Consider the following 20,756-nt stretch of genomic DNA (forward strand, 5'->3'; position numbering starts at 1 on the left):
TCCCTCCCTCCCTCCCTTCCTTCTGTTCTGTTTCATTTCCAGACAAGGTTTCTCTATGTAGCTCTGTGTATCCTAAAATTCTCTCTGTAGACTAGGCAGGCCTTGAACTCTGAGATCCACCTACCTCTGCCTCCCAAGTGTTGGGATTAAAGGTGTGTGCTTTTAATTGTGCTACTAAGCCTAGGTTACTTTCTTCTTTTAAGAACTGAGCCCAGTACCTCATACACTCTAAGCAAACACTCTTTCCACTGAGCGGTACTCTTATCTGTGAATCACCATTTTAAAATAACTTTAGATTCATGGAGAATGTACAAGCAAAGCAAGGAGATTTCCTTTGAATGACTTGCCCAGCTTCCCCCAGTACGAAGAAGTTCCTACATAACCGTGACACACCTTGTCAAAATCAAGAAAATATTACCAGGAATAATACTGTTAAACAACTCCTACAAGATTTTACAGTTTATTTATGAATATTCTTTTTCTGATCAAGGATCCAGTTGAGATGGCACACTGAGTTGGATGCTATGCATTGTTCGCCTTCTTCATCTCCGGCAGTTCCACAGGCCCACTTTCATTTACTCACTAGAGCCAGTTCACCTCCTTGTCAGGAGTGGGGATCAAACGGCTTCTCTATGTGTCGTTTGGAAATCGTTGTAAGAGAGCCTTTCTTCTCCTGCATTTTCTAGGTAGTCATTTCACTGCAGAATTGTTTATATTGGCTTTATTCCTTGGGTTATGAGTGCATAGCATTATCTACTTTGTTCCAACTTTGGCCACTGACATTTTTCTGGTAGTTGCTGACTTTTCTTCATTTCTCCTGGTGTGAGGGATTAAATCCTGGTCTTCGAGCATCGTACACAGATGATCTACCACGAAGCTGTAACCTCGGTCTGGCTATTAATATATTTATTAATATTTTGAGTTCCTTTCCTTCTGAACTAAATGGTGTTTCAGGTTCATCTTGGAGTTCTACCATCCACATCCTAGAATTCACCTTTTTTTCCTAAGATATTAGGTTTTTAGTATGACCAATTATTGGACTGATTGGGATGCTGGGGCTGGAAGGGTGGCTTAGAACATACCAACTGGTTATCCAATACTGAATAGTCCTTCCTGAAAACATACAAATTACATTTAACATACTGAGCAGGTTCTGTTTACATATGTATATGTTACATATAAATATTATATTATATATGATATATACACAAATATATAAAATAACAGATTTATTTAAAAAATAAGCCATTATTAGGTATGGGGAAGGTTTTGGAGGGAAGAAAGGGAAAGCAAATTGATGATGAAATTATGTTATAATTTCAAAAATACTTTTAAAAAAACGGTATTTCCTGTTCTTGCAGCCACTTGAGTGCCTAGGGCTCATTCATCCTTTCCTTTCTCCTGTAGGCACTTGTACATAGGTGGCAGACACACACTCACATCCACATACATAGAAGTAAAAAAAAAATATCAATTTACAGCCGGGCGGTGGTGGCGCACGCCTTTAGTCCCAGCACTTGGGAGGCAGAGGCAGGCGGATTTCTGAGTTTGAGGCCAGCCTGGTCTACAAAGTGAGTTCCAGGACAGTCAGGGCTATACAGAGAAACCCTGTCTCGAAAAACCAAAATAAATAAATAAATAAATAAATAAATACATTTACATTGCATTGGTGTATCCTTAAATGGAAAAAAAAAAAAAGACAACTCAGAGGAGAGAAGCTGCCCTGCCTTTCTTCCTCCCTTTGACTGTGTCTGTGGACATTTTGGGTGCAATAGGCTATTGGCCATGCAAGTACAATTATGAATTTGAATGTAAATTTGAATGTAAAGAGCTTGCTACTCTCTGGCTCAGTTCCCTAGATTCAAGTAATCATCTCACTTGGATGTGGGATTCTAGACACAGCACTGTGCCCTGCTAATTTTTATTCTTTCATGCATTATATTTTTCTAAACCTTTGAGAGTATACATTTTATTAATGATCTAGAGAAAATGATTACAGATTCCTTAGTGTGATTAAATAAAAGTACATCATTACTGCAAGGATTTCATCACCTCATTAAACCTGTTGCTGATCACTTAAGCATGTATAATAAATATAATTTTAAAAGGAATAAGATTTGGTTAATAGATGTTTATTCTAAAGAATTCACGTTTGTTTGGTACTAGGAATTGAACTCGGAATATTGCCATGTTAAGCACTTATTCCAGTACTGAGCTACATCTATGATCTTTGTTTGTTTATGGGAAGCCCAAGTTATTCTAAAGCCTGGGCATATACATGAATTAATTTCATAATTAAATAGCTTGCTTTAAGCAAATTAAAAAAAAAAAACAACCACTGCAATTTTCAATCATCAAAAGCTTATTTTGTCAGTAATTTTATTTGTCTTATCTATAAAGCTCCTAGTGGTTAGAATTTATAATCTAATGTAAGGTGGATTAACAAAACGGATATATCTTGAACATCTCTTTCATAACACATTAATGAATGAGTCAAAGTAGTCATTAGAAATTTACCACATCTTTCTAGAATATTCTTCCTACACTATAGTATATGCAATATACTGTCTTTTTCTATACCTACTGCCTTATGTTTATTTCAAGATTTCCATGGTTTCTCTACATGTAATAACTACATTTGCATCTTGTAGTCAATTTTACTCTTAGAAAATATAACCTTACATAACATTGAAACATGATTTCCTTCTTTTTTTTTTTTTTTTTTTTTTTTTTAGGAAAAAATAAGAGGATATCAACAGACTGAAAGAATATTTTCAGAAGCATAGACTCTTCGGAGGATACTGCAGTTCATGAGATCTCAAGGTGAGGTGCCACCATTCCTATCCTTGCGCTTTCAAACATAGCATAGAACTATGTCATTTTCCGAGGCTATGATTGCTAAAGTGTAACCGGGAAAGCAAGAATGTTCATACTTAACGTGCATATATATCTTTTTATTTTATGTGCACTGGGGTTTTGCTTGAAAAATGTCTTTGTGAGGGTGTCAGAAACCCTGGAACTGTATTCAGGTATGAGCTGCCATGTGGGTTCTGGGTAATGAACCTGGATCCTCTGGAAAAACAGTCAATGCTCTTAACCACTAGGCCATCTCTCCAACTCCTAAAGTACATATTTTAAACATCTGTGCGATCCTTGAGAGTTTATGCATACCAGAATTGTAGTATTTATTTCCATTAGGGGTGATATTTTTTTTAAAAAAATATATTTTACTAGAGAATATTCCTACGTACAATTGCTCTCGTGTTTAGAAGATAGCACCAATTGCATGGAAATGAACACTAGGCATGTCTATACACTTTATTTCTTATGTGTTATAGAATTAGATTGATAGCTAGGCACGGTGACGGTATCCATTCAATCCCAGCACTTGAGAGGCAGAGGCAGGTGTCTCTCTGGGAGTCCAGCCTGCTGTACATACCCATGCCAGGCTAACCAGAGTCATGGAGTGAGAGCTAGTTTCACAAACCCTGCACTTCAGGTTCAGAGAACTTTACAAGAGAAAAGGTGGAAAGATTGGAAAGACTGTGAGAGAACCGAGCATCTGCTGTGAGACAGACTCTTCTGAATGAAAGAAAAAAGGTGGAAGGGGCATTCCAGAGGTGGTAGAGGGTGCATCTGGGAGGGATCGTGAGGAGGAGTTGGTGATAAATGTGATCAAGATACGTTGTATGACATTCTCAAAGCAATGTGTGTGTGTGTGTGTGTGTGTGTGTGTGTGCATGTGTATATTCATGTGTGTATGCACATGTGTGAATGCATGTGTGCATGTATATGTTTGTGTGTGTGTATGTGTGTGTGTGTGTGTATGCATGTGTATGTGTTATGTATATAGCGAATTCATTCTCTGCCTTTTAAAAAAGTCTATACCCATGAGAGGAGATATAGAGACAAAGTTTGGAGCAGAAACTGAAGGAGAGGCCATCCAGTGACTGTCCCACCTGGGGATCCATCCCATATACAGTTACCAAAGCCAGACACTCTTGTGGATGCCAACAAGTACTTACTGACAGGAGCCTGATATAGCTGTCTCCTGAGAGGTCCTGCCAGTGCCTGAAAAATACAGAAGTGGAGGCTCACAGCCATCCATTGGACCGAGCACTGGGTCCCCAATGGAGGAGCTAGAGAAAGGACCCAAGGAACTGAAGGGGTTGCAGCCCCATAGGAGGAACAACAATATACTCTTAGAACAACCAGTACTCTTAGAGCTCCCAGGGACTAAATCACTAACCAAAGAGTACACAAGGAGGGACTCAAGGCTTCAGCCACATATGTAGCAGAGGATGGCCTTGGGGGACATCAGTGAGAGGAGAGGCCCTTGACCTTGTGAAGGCTAGATGCCTCAGTGTAGGGGAATGCCAGGACAGGGAGGTGTGAGAGGATGGGTTAGTGAACAGGGGGAGGTAAGGTGGGATAGGGGGTTTTCAGAGGGAAAATGAGGAAAGGGGATACAATTTGAAATGTCAATAAAGAAAATATCTAATAAAAAGATTTATTTTGTAGAAAAATTTGACATCTATGAAATGGCGATTCCTTTGAACACTACAGAGTATCTTGGGTATCATTTCCACCATATAAAACTGGTAAAGAACACAAACTAAGCTATTGTTAGACAGCTTGTTATAATAAACTGCATTTCCAAGTTCTAATTACAGTATGGGCTAATGTTCACCACGATGGGATTCTCTCACACAGTCAGCGATTTCTTCCTCGTTGGATTGTGAGACCAATTTTCATAGACTGTAATTTTAAGTAAAAAGTGCTGGTGAGCTTTTATTTTGATTTGCTCAAGCTTGTCTGATGTCTGATTTTTCTTGTTCATCCAAAAGTTGATTCATTTATTTAGGATTTACCATATGTAAAGAAGTAAATCTTTAGTTATTTAAAAATGAGTAGGATATGGTCTTTGTTGTCAATGGTCATCCAATGACTACATTACCTGGGACTAATTTCATTACGAATTCAATACATGATTTAAAAGAATAGCTAGATTATAAGAGAGTATGTAATGAAATCCAAAGCCAATTGAGAACTATCTGGAGATTACTCATGTTTTGACATCATGTCTTCATTAGCCCCAAACTCCCAAGATTTTGTACCAATGAGAACCATGGTCTATTTATGTCTATACTCACCGGGTTGTTTTGCAAGATGAAAGTAGCTCTTTAAGCAGAGCAAATATAAGAACTCAGAGGCTGTGAGGAAGAGAAGGCTCTTCAGTGCAGTTACAAATTGAGTGCTGTGGAAAATAGTTACCCAAACATGTCTAAAAGTAACAGAGGTGGCCCCACCAACTCCTTTTGCTTATTATCAGCTTTATCATCCTCACTAGAGACTCAGCTCATTTCCCAGTGACTGAGAAGGGCTAACAAGATTCCCTGGTGTGGGGTGTTAAGAGCTCCTGAGGGATCTGATGCAGATCCCAACTGAGTGGGTAGTGCACTCAAGGCGTGCACTGGAGTTTCTCAAGGAAAGGTTTTGTTTGTTTGCTTTAACAGTAAAGCAATGGAATAACTGAAAACGTTACATTTTGCAAAGCTGAAGGGAGTCCTGGGGTACTTGTGCCTTCACAGCCTGTAACCTAGCACGCGGAGGCAGATGCATGTGGGTTTCTGTAAATTGGAGGCCAGTGTGGTCTACACCACCAGTTTCAGGACAGCCAGAGCAACGGAGAGACCCTGTCTCAACGAACAAAGAAAACGGAAATTAAAAAGATCAATAAAAACACCCACACCGGGGTCCATCATTAGAAAATTAGTCTAATTCATTGCTATGACAATTGTGTTTGTGCCCGGGAGTGGAGAAAGAACACTGCAGAAATGACATGCTAGTGGCAGATAACATAGGTAAGAAGTGAGAAGTGACAGAGTTCTGTTGTTATGTTTCATGGTGTGACTGCTACCAAGAGAAATCAGACAAGGAGATGGGGTGAAAGTTCAGGTGGGAATCTTTAGGAAGCTCTAGCAACGTAGCACTTCCTGATTTACACAAGAGACCGCTATGATGCTCCTCCTGGTCACAGAGAACAACTGTGATAAGATCCAGCACTTGCTGGTAAATTCTTAAAGTATTACCCGATGATGAGATGAATTTGTCAATGTGACCCACAAACATATCTTCCTCAATTTTGCCAGAAGAATATTATATTATTTTTAAAAGGATAACATATTCTGTACCTATATTTTAACATTTCATTATCTGTAATAAAATGCAATTGGGTAAAGATTTACCTGTTCACTTATTAAAAATGTAAAGGCTAATAACTATTTGACTTGGCATAAATGACCATTTCTGGCTACCACCAATTAAGTTGCCAGGTTCTCCTTTCCGATCATCTGGTCGGGATTTTCCTACATGAGTGTGAAGATGTGTAAGGCGCAGATATTCCTTCCCGTTTTTCATATCCTGTCTTAGCAATTGACATCCCCAAAGTCGTTCAGACTGAACTAAACTGGACACAAAGGAAAAGCTTAGCATTTTCTTTTTATATGTAGAAAAAAATTATGCCCATTTTACTTCATTTCAAGTCAATATGGCCATTCAGCTATTCAAATAAATAAATAAAGCAGAGAGGGATTACGAAAATCCCAAGACTGTACCCGGTGGGACACTCTTTTGGTCTACTTGCTTCTCAGGGAAGGCTAACAAATGCAGAGTGTAGACTCTGCAAAGGCTGGAAGGCCAGGCTGGTGACCAAGTTACAGGGAGCAGGAGTCCCTGGATACCCTCATCTATTCGTGAATTCTAGGCCATCCTGAGTGGGCCTGGCTCCTGTTTAAGTGAACAACACTGCTGTTTGACCACTTGTATTTTTCAATTTCTCCCTACTGGCTTCTTCCTAATTTTGTATTTATAATGTGTATTATAAAATAGTAAGCATGAACATACTTTTTTTTTATAGACATAGTAAACATCTGGTGCCTTTGGTCTTCCCATATTCTTCCTCGGGCAGGTTGGGACTTGGCATGTACACTAACTGCTAGCTCCACATTGCTTTCCTGCTTGTTCTTCTTGTACAGGACATATGGTCTTGAAGCCACACTACCATGACTCTGCTCTACCCTTATACTCTCCCTTAAGAGCCACAGGAGCAAACCATACTACAGTGCTGACTCTCCTTTCTACTCTGAGTTAGTCACAGTATCCAGTAATCCTTCCCTGCTGACTGCAGCCAGACACTGCCAGGATTGTCACCCCACTCAAGTTACAGATCTCCCCCCCCCCCCTTCACTCTCAGGGCACCTACTATTTTAACGAGAAAATTGAGGTCATTGTGTGGAAATGACTTGTGAATCCTTGCAATTTCTTCTCTATAAAAAGTCTTTTTTTTCCCCTTCCAATCTCAAAGCAGGATCAGTTTTTCCTGCTATTCATGCAGGCCCTGTGTTTGACTTTATCCCTTTTCCCCAGGCTGAGACCTTTTGGCATCCATTATCTGCTGTTTGTCCTTTAGCTTCAACCTTGTCTTCATTGCTGATTCTGTCTCTTTCTGCCCACTCGGCTCTATCCAACAACTCGACTTCTATCCAAACACAAACAAACTGATCTCTCTCACTCACCGCCCGGGAGATTCAATCTCTCTCCTTTCTAATACGCTGAAGCTCACAAGCAGAGGTCTCCATTCATCCCCCCTCATCTCTGAGAGTCCCCCAGTCCCCCAGCAGAAGGCCATCTGATTTCTAACCCCTTTTAACAGAGCATGCTCTCTCTAAAGGCACATGTGACCTGCAGCCTTTATCTTGCCCAGCTCTCTCAGAGGTATTTGACAGTGTTAACTACATTTTTCTTTCGTTCTCTAGGCTGTTTTTTCTCTTCTTCTGTTTCTCATACTTCTTATGGATCTTTTTGTAAAAGATCTGCATCCTAGCCTCCCGTTTTTTTTTTCGTCTTCCTTTGAGAAAGTTTTGAATCACAAACCCAAACACTAGTAGATAGCTACAGGCCAAATTAGTGAGTCTGACTGGCTAACTGAAAACAATAAACACTAGAGGAAGGATCAAAACCACACCCACCAAAACCCTTAGTATTTACTCCTGATTTGAATGACCATGCACCTGGGAGGCTGTTCCTCAGTCCCCACGTGCTGTTTAACTGAGCTAAGCCATTCTTCAGACCATTACTTCACAGAGAACCACTCCCCCCCCCATCTTCTTCAGTAAAGCTACAGAATTACACTGGACGTATGTACCTGCAGGATCTCAATCAGTGCCCAATGTATCACCTAGCAAGGGAGTACAATAGGACCCCAAATAGTCTCTCAATCTCTCTCTCTCTGTCTCTCTCTCTCTCATGTTTGTAAATAGCCAATCATAAAATGCAACAAGAAGATAATTATAAGTCATTGAAGAGGGTTTTCAAATTTGTTAATGATCCAAATATTCATAATGAATTAATGTTTGATAAGGACATGAATTAGGGTTTCTATTGCTGTGGCAAAACACCATGATCAAAAAAGCAAGTTGGAGAGGAGAGGTTTATTTGGTTTACACTTCCAGATTAGTGTTCAGCGTTGAGGGAGGTCAGGACAGGAATGCCAACAAGGCAGGGACCTGGAGGCCGAAGCTGATGCAGGAGGGGTAGAGTTTACTGGGTTGCTTCCCCTGGCTTATACAGTCTGCATTTTTATAGAACCCAGGGATGGCAACACCCACAATGGGCTGGGCCCTCACCATTGATCATTAATTTCAAAAATGCCTTCCAGCTGGATCTCATGGGAGGCATTTCCTCAACTGAGTCTGCTTCCTCTCTTGATGACTCTACCTAGCATTGACGAAAAACCCTCTGGTACACTCCCCTTCCTTGATTGATTGTTGATAGAGCTAGTCTTGCGTTGGCCCAGTGTAGGTAATATAGTTAATGGGGGTTAATGACCATAGTAGTTGTGTCAAATCTAGGGGATAAGATCCATAGCCCTTCATCCTGTCTTTCAGCTCCTACATCCTACCTGATCCCACTTCTGCAAAATTCCCTGATCCTTAGAGGGGTAGTATAAGCAATTTTGGTTAGGGTGTCGCCTGCATCTCTCACTTAGAGTTACCCATAAGTCTCTGTATTCACTACTTCTCACTGTAAGAAGGGACTTCTCTGATGAAGGCTAGGGGCTATTTTTGTCTATGGTTATAAGCAGAGGTGTTTAGAGGGCAGTTGCTTTTATTTTAACTTAATTATCAGAAATATGTTCCCTGTATGGGTCTACTACCTCCCCATACCTGGGTTGTCAGACTTACAGTACCAGGCAATTATTTTAAAATGTTATTGGAATATTCAGTAAATCCATACAGCTTACAAGTATTCACATAAATTTTGCCTAGCAAAATATTTAAGCAGTACAAGAAAATGAAGGAGAAATGGGGTCTGCCATTTGTTTTAAAATTTAAAGCCAATACAATTCTCTCTTGGTTCCCATTGTATTTGATAGGATGATTGCATAAGCCATCTGTCTTCACTATAAATCAAGATGAATTGTACAAAAATTAAAATCATAAAACAATTATTTTGAGCTGCCCCTTGACAACTTTTCCAACTTAATCCTAGGCAACTAATTCAATCTAGGGAGTGGTAGTTTTCTCCTTTCCAGAACATGGTCGTCACTCATGAAACAAAGACTATATATAGCCTTTCACTTTTGTCCCTCCGTTAACATGATGTTCAGAAACTCATTAATGCTATTCTATGTGTCATGAGTATCACCTATTTTTGCTATCATACTCTACTTTATAAACATACCACAGTTTCTCTACACCTTTCCCCACTAAGGAATATTTGGATCATTTAGTTTTTGGAGCTCTAATTGAAGTTGCTATAAACATAAGTTTTGAAAGTTATCTTTATGCAGACTTAGTATGATTTGAAAAGGAAATGTTATCCACGGGCTGTTTGTGTCAATCATATGATGTGGTAGCAGTGTTTTGAAAGGCTGTGGAATCTTTAGGAGGTGGGGATATGCTAGAGGAAGTGGATTATCAGGGGCAGGCATTAAGGCTGCACATCTTCCTGTCTCTTCCTGACTCTACTTCCTGTCTGCTACTACCTGACTGCTGATGCACTGGCCAGTTCCTGCCACCATGCTTTCCCCACCATGATGACTTGCCAGAACCTTGATATAAGCCTCCAGGAGTGTTCACCCTTGCAACATTCATAGTCTACAAACATAAATAAATCCTTTATTCCTTAAAGTGCTTCTTTGTAGGTACAGCAGCAGGTAGCTATTATACAAAACTCATACAGAGAAATGGAGTCATTGCTGTGGTCAACCTGACTAGTTATTCTTAGACATTAGGAACTGGTTTGTGGGAAGGATTTGGAATACTTTGGAACTTCGAGCTTGGATAGCCCTAGAGTGTTATAAGCACAACTTAATGGGATATCCTGGGGTAAGTTTGAAAGATCAGAATACCAAGAGAAGTGCAGGCAGGGGAGGCCCACTTCATTAGACTGCAGAGGGGAAAAGGCATCTGTCAGGACCTCGATTTGAGGTCCCTATGCTCTAAGCAAGGACATACATGAGGTTGCATTCAAAAGCAAAGAACCAAGGTTTAGGTAGAAGGAATTTCAGGGCAGCATAGTGATGAGGCTCACTATCCCATTATGGTTATGGCGCACTTCTCTTACCTGGGAGTACCGTGAGAAACAGGAAGTAGGAACACAAAGATATGAAAGTGTCCCACGTGGAAGGAACACACCATGGGGACATTTAAAGATGAAGGTACTGTTCAGCACCTGTCATTGTTAAAGAAATGGTGCCACTAGAGAAAGATACAGTGTACTCGCTGCATTGGGACACTAGGAACAATACCTGAGTCTTGTCCTCACATAAGGTCCAATCCATCAAAGCTTCGGCTTGATGAAAATGCACGTGCATTTGGAAGGCGGGAACTTGTTTCTGAAACCAATGTCTTTGAGCAGGTTCCCCGCTTGAAAACAACTGCTTAGGAAAGTGTTTCATCTTCGTGGGCATGCAGATGCCACTGCAACTGTGGTCCAAGGAAGCCAGGCCACGTTATTGAGCTATTTGCCACGACAGAACTTGGCAGCCTGTGCTTGTACTACTGGTTTTCTCAGCATGAATGTTGGAGGCTTATATCAAGGTTCTGGCAAGTTATTATAGCGGTATAATGTGTGCAAGAACAGGATAACCTGCCAAAACACCCTAAGAAGCTACTGCACGAAGACATTCAGTTAAAGCCCAAGTTGCATTTGGGACCCCAGGATATTGGAGATGCCAGGGCCAAGAAAAGCTGCAATAGAGAGAGCTCTAAGAGCGAGGCTATGGGTTTCAGTTGGGTGTTGCCACCTCTCCAGCCCTAGGACCACAGACATGATGTGGCCAGCTGCTTCACTCTCCTGGTGCCATCTTTCCCACCATAATACACTATATCCCCTGTTGAACTATAAGCCGAAAGGGTCTGTACCTCCTTTAACTTGCTCCTTGACACAAGTATATTTGATCAGAAGCACAAGAAAGGCAAGTGGTAATATAGAACCTAAAATTTCCTTGGATGGGAAATTTTGCTGAAATCATGTGAGAATGTAGAAAGTAACTCATTTCATTCTGTATGTCTGGTAGGAATCTGTGAACTTTCCATTGCTCCATGCTTTTTCAGCACTTTGGTATTGCTCTTTTTCCATTTCTTGTATTTTCGACACTCAATTTGACACTATGGTTTTATTTGCCTGTCCTTAAGGATGAGCGATCCTGAACATCTTTACTCATGTTTATTTGCCAGCTGCATGCACCCTCTGTAAAGAATCCGAATAATTCTGATCACCTTTGACTAGATTGTTTTCTGTTGTTGAGTTCTGAGATAGGCCATTTGCAGTCTTCATCTCAGTCCATAGCTCTTTTTGTTTTTTGGTCATCTTATTTAGAGTAAGACTTTTAAAACTTTGATGGAGCCATATTTTTGCTTCTTCTACAATTATGGTTACGGTAGACTAGCTACAAGCTTTTTGAGTAAGTCAAAGTTGCAAACATTTTTGAGGGTATTTCTTTTCTAAATTATGGGTTGCACTTAAATGTGGGTCTTAATAATGTACATCTGGATGTGTTTCTAGCTTCTTTGTATTTTCCCTATTCTCATTATCAAGTTACCCAGTTACAATATTTTTCAAGTAAATCTTTAGACAGCATAGGATCTCTTCATTTAAAGATAGATAGCTTTTGTATTCTTTTGTATTTTTGCCTTGCCTTGTGCATTTGGAGTCATTTTGTTGATCTCTGTTAAAAATATCTTGTAAATTTTTTTTGTTGTTTTTTTTGTTTTTTTGTTTTGTTTTGTTTTGTTTTTTGTTTTTGGTTTTTCAAGACAGGGTTTCTCTGTGTAGCCCTGGCTGTCCTGGAACTCACTCTGTAGACCAGGCTGGCCTCGAACTCAGAAATCTGCCTGCCTCTGCCTCCCAAGTGCTGGGATTAAAGGCGTGCACCACCACTGCCTGGCTTTTCATGCATTTCTTGTCTGGAAGTATAGATACCCGAAACTATAATGTTGTATAAATTGGCATCAGTCAAACCCACCAAATTATTTGAATGAAGCTAGCTACCTCTTTTTAGGCTTGTGACCTTCTCTTTAGATTATTTGTTATTAGTTGACTGACAGGTGTTACGTAACTTTTAAACATGTTTTCATAAACTACCCACAAATTCCTCGTTCACCCCTTGGGCATTCTCATCCAGAATGGTTTATTATGGAGAACTATGTTAGTAGCTATGAATGGATATGTGGTACCCATTGAATTCCTTCCTAGACTTTCCTCTTGGATCTCTCCATCCTCTCTATTAAGATGGAAAATTCTCATCTTCATTTTTATTACATTTATATCATAAGCACATGTTGACAAGATAGATTCTTAAGAATCTATAGAAAGTAAGAATGTTTTATATGCTCACATGACAATTATACAGTATATCTTTGATTAGCACTTATGTTGAACTGTTTTGATTTTTTTAGTTTTTTTTTCTTCTTTTCTTTTCTGTTTTGTTTTACATTGTTTGGTTTGGTTTGATGTTGTTTTTGAGATAGTGTTGTATCTGGCCTTTTGTTCTGACCATCCTGAAACTTGGTCTGTAGAGCAGGCTGGACTCGAATTCAGAGATTTCCCTGCCTCTGCCTCCTGAGTGCTAAGATTAAAGGTGTGCACCACCACTGCCCTGTCAAACTTTTTTATGTGTAATAGTAACTTCTCATTCCTAACTGAGTGATTTAAAATAAATGACCATTTAATCAATCAGTTTGGGTTCAAAGTCAATATCATTAGAGTTTATGAAAAGCTTGCAAAAGACACTGTCAATTATCTTCATAAGATTTAATATGATATACAATGGCCATATTTTAATAATATTAGTTGTTTTATTTTATATATGAAATGAGGACTTTCTCAAATGATCATTTTCTAGTTGAATATGTCAATCAAAATTTTACAGTCGGGCGTGGTGGTGCATGCCTTTAATCCTAGCACTTGGGAGGCAGAGGCAGGCGGATTTCTGAGTTCGAGGCCAGCCTGGTCTACAGAGTGAGTTCCAGGACAGCCAGGGCTACACAGAGAAACAGATGGTTGTGAGCCACCATGTGGTTACTGGAAATTGAACTCAGGACCTCTGGTAGACCAGTCAGTGCTCTTAACCACTGAGCCATCTCTCCAGCCCCTATTAAGAGTATTTTAAATAAGATGTTTTCAGTAAGTGGAACTTTATTTTTAAACATCTCAAAAATAATCTCTTTACCTTGGAGTCCTTCACCACCGAGATGCCTTTTTAAAGGGATAATGTGACGTTATATAGGCATTTTGTTTCTTTCAACAGTGTGATTGCTATCAGTGTCATAAAATCATTCTGTTAAATAAAGTAGTACTGTGCAGGTGTTTTATTCTGAGATAGTCCAATTACAAAGTAGCATGTGTAACAGCTATCAGTACTCAAGGGTGATTAAAGTAATCTAGCAGGGAGCTGGAGAGATGGCTTAGTGGTTGAGAATACTCAGTGTTCATACAGAGAACCAAGATTCATGCCCAGTTTCCAAGAGTACCAGGTGTACACACGGTATGCATGCACACATGCAGGCAAGAGTTACTACAAATAAAATTGAGAAAAGACAAATAATTTAAAAAGGATATCTTGGCACACTCAGTTGTATGATCTCTTTCCTAGTTGTTGCCACACCCACCCTCAAGTACATGAGGAACTCGACTGCTTTGATGCCCTCACAGGATGAAAGGGGACATCAAGGTTCTGAGAGAGACCCAGCCACTTTAGGCTCATATTCTACGTCTCTGTTAAGACTTCCAGGGGTTTATTAATGTGGGGTGCAGGGTACTCAAAAATGAGAGCAGAAGCAATTTTCAATTTTCCTTATGGCTTTCATCCTTTCTCACAGACTGTAAGGTAGCCACTGCTATCAGATGAACATAGAAATTTTCCTTTTCTAATTTTTTCTTTTTGCAAACCTAAAAGAATGAGTTTCTTTCTTCTTATTAGGGAAGATTTTGTACAGTAAATATAAGTCTTGACTAGTTAGTTTTGCTTGGTGGGGGAAACAAGTTGAATATATTTTCCATCCTCTATGTTAATAATAAGGCTATTAAAATAATGTGTTTAAATTGAAATCTTCATATCAAATTGATGAGAGTTAGACAAGATCAATATATAAGGTATGCACACATGGAACTGTCCATCCAAATCCTGTTCAGTTGCATAATTTATACGTGTTAATATTAAAGTTTTAAAAGAGTTAGGTATTTGTATTTATGACTATAAAAAGTATAAGACAATATATTACTGTTTTAAATGCGTGTTATTTTGAGCGTTTATAAAATGAATGTACATTAAAATTCATATAAAAGAGGATGAGCTTACAGCTGTACTTTGTACAAAAGAAGTAAAGGAAATAAGAGTAATGCCAGCATATATTATTAAAATTTTCTACCTCATCAAAACTTTCCCTGCTTTCTCTGGTAAGCAGACTGCTGGGCTTCGTGATACTAAAACCAGGGTGTGGGGAAGTAGCACAGTTGTATAACACTTGCCTAGCGTGTCTGGGGACCTGGCTTTCATTCCCAGCATTTCTGAATACAACCACCACAACATCATCATCAACAACAACAACGACGATGTCTGGAAACTGCATCTATTGCATGAAGATCAGAACTTATAACCACTGGAAGCCTCAGTTCAGAAAACTGAAGTCATGTTCTGTTTAGTTATTGTCATGAAGTCATGCTCTGCTTAGTAATTGTCATGGTCTCCCATTAGATTTGCTGAATATCTACCACTCCCCACTGTCATACTCTGTGCTGATCCCTGTATAGTTAGTTTGTCTATGTCTAAATGTATATACATTCAATAATGCACACATCATTAATAATAATGTGCTATTAATTATTAATAATGTAATTAATAATGTAATTACTAATAAAGTATACATTAATACATTTAATAAGATGTATAATGTATTTCTAATATTTAGAAAAAAGAGCAGTAAATTTTAAAGACTATGAAATATTTTGTATTTCTAAGAATAGTAATTTCATTAAAATAATTCTTTTGTGTATTATACCAGATTAATAATAGAAGTTATTCCTGAGAGGTGGGGACTATGCTAGGTTTCTGGCATCCTAAACCTATATTTTCACAACATTTAAATTTTTAGTGAAATTACACATACCATACAATAAGAAAAACTTTATACAGGCATCTAAAACACTAAAGCATTATACTCAATGTTACTAGTTAAGAAATCGATGCTTGTTTTGAGGTATAAGACTTGATTGACACAATAAAACTTATGGTGCCTATTACAGATGAAGTTATAATTATTCAGAATGTATTTATCAGCATTTGGTTGCTATGTGTACTCTGACTTAAATGAAAATATTTTGCCTGAACCTTTTTATCCTGTGGAAAGGTTGTGTCCTGGAGATCAGGGACATAATCAAAACGCTGTATCAAGCTGTTCTTTTGGCCCAAAATTTAAAAATTCATAATTACTTATTTTGGAAGGAAAACAAAAAGCATATTCCTCCTGTTGCCGAGAAGAAAATCCTGCCATTTTAACCTTAATCATGAAGTAGACGTGGGACGCAAAATGATTTTTGGCACAGTTTTGATGTCCTGTCCTTGTAAACCATTTGGTCCCCAAATGGACAGATGATATACGAAGAGTCCTTCCTGTCATCCAGGACAAGATCAAGAGTGAGGCAAGCCTGCACACAAGGAAGCGAGTGTGGAGGAGGGAATTGCTAACCTTGGCCGTTTTTATGCCCAGTCTGATCACAGTGACAGGTTTATTGCCACATTGAGAGAAAATAAAACCTTGCTGGCCTAGAGAGGGACCTGAAAATGAAGAAAGGATACTTGTCTGGAAAATGAGACCATGGCTGGGACCACTGTCACCGTTATCAACAACAAGCGTATACTGAACAGCGCTAGATGAAAGGCTCTGAATTAAGTGCACCGTGGCTGTGGTTATAAAATCCACATGTGAAGCTGACAGAATGATATATGCTTACAGTAGATTTAATGCTATATCTAGCCCGTCCAGACATCACCGGAATGGCTAAGGTTTGAAGGTTTCTGTTTCCCATGAAACTGTGACTTAGTTTTGTCAGAAAAATACACTTGAAATTTGCATGCAAAATTAGAGGTTCAATTATCCATGGATCCCCAGTTCTACTTTGAAATGATTTTCTTAGCTTTACGCTAGAGATAAGAAAAAAAAAAAAAAACCATCAAGGTTTCAACTTCAGGTTATATGCATCTTTGCCTGTCAATAATATACTTCCAAAACTGAATTATTCAAATATGCCAATGTAACATTTCTAAGCTTTTGTCCATTTAAAAATGACAGATACTGTCAAGTATATTTGCTGTGTGTTAAAAGATAAAGTCTTGTTGATATGGGAATGTTAGTTTAGGACAGGTAACCTAAGTTTGAAAACGCAGATTCATTTCCCTCCATATTATTGTTATTTATCTATTTGTTAGTAACTGTATTAAAATAAGTTTCAATCATGTCCATCTTTGTATCTTTTAAACTTCTTCCATAAAAGTCAATGCCAAAGTTTTGTGTAATGATTTCATAACACTTAGCTGCCTGTCTACCAACATGATGGTATTGACTGACCATATGAGAGTCATACAGTATCATGTGGTCACATAAAAAAATAATGATAAATTTCAGGATATTTTTATGGATGTTTATTGCCACCACCTTTAAGGAATTACCCTTGAAATCTGTAGAATACTTAGAAGGAAATATGTGTCATGCTCTATAACTCAGTACAGTGAACAGAACATGTGAGGGTTTCTTAGATGACTCCAGTTCAGCCATATTTCTGATAGAATCAGTCTAGCCTTTCCAAAGTAATATTTAGTCATAAACTCTGTATACAGTACCTCTGTGCACCAGTTATAGCATTAAATGCTATCTTGCAGGAGAACATGATTCCAAAAATCATAAAAATTTGCATTTTTCAATTAGATAGGTGAACAAATATTATGGATTAATATTAACTATGTGACAGCTAAGATCTGTCACCACTGTTTCCATATTCTGTAATGTGGGTGGTATTCCCCCAAGTGAACAGAAAAACGAGATACAGAATACAAGTAAAAACCATGGCTCTCCCTTTAAATCTTCTCCCACTCTGAGTTGACTCCCCCAAAGATGTAGCTATGGGAACTTAGATCTCTACACTTTCACATCACTCCATTATCTCTGCTGTCCAGGAAGGGAGAGAACTCTCCTTTAAATGTCAGGACAGGGGGCTGGAGAAAATGCACCCTAGTGATAATGACACCACCAAACTCTGTTGAGTTTTCTTGTCTGTGCCAGAAGCAAACCAAGGCTGAGAGAACCTACTTTCAGGATTCAATAGGTTTACAAATCCTCCCCAGGTGGGAAAAGGGTGTGTACTGGCTAGTTTTGTGTCAACTTGACACAGCTGGAGTTATCACAGAGAAAGGAGCTTTAGTTGAGGAAATGCCTCCATGAGATCCAGCTGTAAGGTATTTTCTCAATTAGTGATCAATGGGGAAAGGCCCCTTGGGGGTGGGACCATCCCTGGACTGATAGTCTTGGGTTCTATAAGAGAGCAGGCTGAGCAAGCCAGGGGAAGCAAGCCAGTAAAGAACATCCCTCCAATGACTTCTGCAGCAGCTCCTGCTTTCTGACCTGCTTGAGTTCCAGTCCTGTATCCTTTGGTGATAAACAGCAATGTGGAAAATGTAAGCCGAATAAACCCTTTCCTCCCCAACTTGCTTCTTGGTCATGATGTTTTGTGCAGGAATAGAAACCCTGACTAAGACAGGGTGCTTTCTTGGTACAATGGTTCAGAGACAAAGTCTTAGGGAACTCAAAGGCCCTTGAGACCAGGAATATAACTTTAATTTTCCAAATGAAATAGTCTTTCCAATGGGATAGAGAGAGAACGGTATTTCTCTGTTCTATCAGATAAATGTCAATGTCATATTAGGAGTAGCTGAAAGGAAGGCTTTATTATCATCAATTAATATGTCAGGTTTATGAGTGTAAATGGAAGGAAAGTTACTTGCAATTACTCAGAACCTGGTTCCTACTTTCAAAGAACTCATTTTTTAAAAAAATTATTTATGGTACCGTGAAGAATTATCATTAGATTTTTTTTTCACTTAGAACTTTTCCTCTCTTTGTCTTATTAAAGTTTTCTTACATCTTTTATGTTGCTTTCTTTTCTCCACAACCCCCTTTCTATTTTCTCCTTGTATTGATTTAATTTTTTTTTTTTTAAATCCTTTCCTGCACTGAATTTATGGCCTGGAACTGCAGCTCGTCTTCCGTTTTTCTTTTTGATGTGTTAAATTCAGAATCATTTATTAGCTCTCACATGCAAAGACATGGAGGAGCCCTATGTGAGGAAGAGAGAGCCTGGCTTGTCGGTACCTCTGAGCTATCCATCTTCTTCAGCTTTCCGGATGGGGAGGAAAGTACAGAGTAACTGTAGACAAAGGAAAAGGAATGTCTGAATAGAGCATGCCTGTGGCTAAACCTTCCACTCTGTACTGTAAAAATGATTATGCATGAGAGAAAACTAGTTCATTAAGCTCTTATTTGTGGCTCTTATTTGTGGCTCTCGTGGTATTTCTCATAATCATCTCTGGAGGTAGATGTGTGTTTCCTGCCCTCAGTTGAAGGGCCTCTTCCCTTCCTTATAATGAATTAGTTTGTCTTGGTATCTTAGTCAGGTTCCCATTGCTGTGTGGTAGGACATCACGCCCATAAGCAACCTGGGGTTGAAAGGGTTTATTTCTGCTTACAAAACTCAGGGAACAAGACATCGCTGAGGGAAGTCAGGGGAGGAACTCCGAGGTAGGCACAGGAACAGAGGTCAGGGAGGAGTGCTCTTTAGTTTGTTCTCCATAGCTTGCTCAGCCTGCTGTCTCAGACACCGCGGGACTGCCAGCCATGGGCTTGGGCCCTCCCACATCTATAACTAATTTAGAGAATGGCATCACAGACTTGCCCACACTACAATTTGCTAGGAACATTTTCTCAATTGAGAGTTCCTACTCCCAAATAACCCTATTTTGTGTCAAGTTAAAATAAAACTGGCCAGCACCCTTGACAGAGCTATAGTCTACCTTTCCATACTTTCTGATGTATATCAATGCATTGGTGAGCCCTGTCTTGGGAATACACTCCTCTTGAATGATCTTGCATTAAGAAGGGTCTTCTATCTTGCATCTTGCCATTGGTAGGTAGCTACTCTAGTAAATTTTTAAATACCAAGAACTATGGATAACGTTTTCTGCCCTCCTTACTTCACAATCTCTCCCAAGTACCCATAAAACCTGTTTGCACATTCGGTGAAAAAAAAATACCATTAATGATAGGTGATAAGCATGCGCTATCACGTTAGTAGACTAGGAATATACATTACTATTTAGATAAAGAAGCCAGGCTTAACGTTTTATTTCAATATTACCTTTCTTTTATTTTAGGCATCTTTTTACATCAGTCCACATGGTTTATTGATGTTTGCAACAGAACAAAGCAATGTTTGCATTACTTCAAATATTGCCTGGGTATTTTCGGTAAAACTCAAAGGTCAACGTCTCTGTTTTCACTCTGCAACATCATGACTAAACTACATGGTTCCTGTGGAAAGAGACAGGAAGAAGCAAGGACTTGCTTTTTCTTCACTCTCCCTAACTAAGCCCCTTGCTCCTCACAGCTAATTGTTCTCCCTGCACAGTTCTCCTCTCCAGAAGAAGCTGACATTTGTGTATGATAGTATAAAAGTGCCTTACCTGTTTTGTCAATTATTAGACTAGTTTTTCACTAGTGCCTATGTAGTTTAAGCGGTCTTCTGCCACTCCTTCTCCATGCCTTTGGTGGAGAGCTCTAAGATAACAAAGGCTTTAGGTGAAACAGGATCTCATTGAACCAAGAGCTCACTGTTGGCGAGACTCACTAGTTGATAAGCCTTAGGGATCTCCCAGTCTCTACCCCATAACTTAAATTAAGGGTTATAGATATGTACCTTTGTGCCTGGATTCTAGGCAGGTTCTGGGGATTTGAACTCAGGTCCTCATCCCTGTTCAGCAATCACTTAATCCACTGAGATATCTCCTGACCCTGTCTATCTATTTATCACCTGTCTGTCTGTCTGTCTGTCTGTCTGTCATCTATCTATCTACTTACTTATCTATGTATCTATCATCTGTCTATCTATCTATCATCTATCTATCTATCTATCTATCTATCTAT

At 39.1% G+C, this 20,756-nt stretch overlaps 1 protein-coding gene across 2 annotated transcripts in view; it reads left to right on the top strand.

Moving 5' to 3' along the window:
- The window catches only part of Csrnp3 (cysteine and serine rich nuclear protein 3), a 184,103-nt gene that overhangs the window by 29,940 nt on the left and 133,407 nt on the right, over positions 1–20,756 (top strand). For both annotated transcript variants that reach the window (XM_021193093.1, XM_029536619.1), the window contains one exon: positions 2,736–2,823. In XM_021193093.1, the coding sequence (XP_021048752.1) occupies positions 2,811–2,823 (13 nt within the window). In that variant the 5' untranslated portion in view covers positions 2,736–2,810. The remainder of the gene's footprint in view (positions 1–2,735; positions 2,824–20,756) is intronic.

Source organism: Mus pahari, chromosome 3, assembly GCF_900095145.1.
Source record: "Mus pahari chromosome 3, PAHARI_EIJ_v1.1, whole genome shotgun sequence".
Classification (NCBI taxonomy): Eukaryota; Metazoa; Chordata; class Mammalia; order Rodentia; family Muridae; genus Mus; species Mus pahari.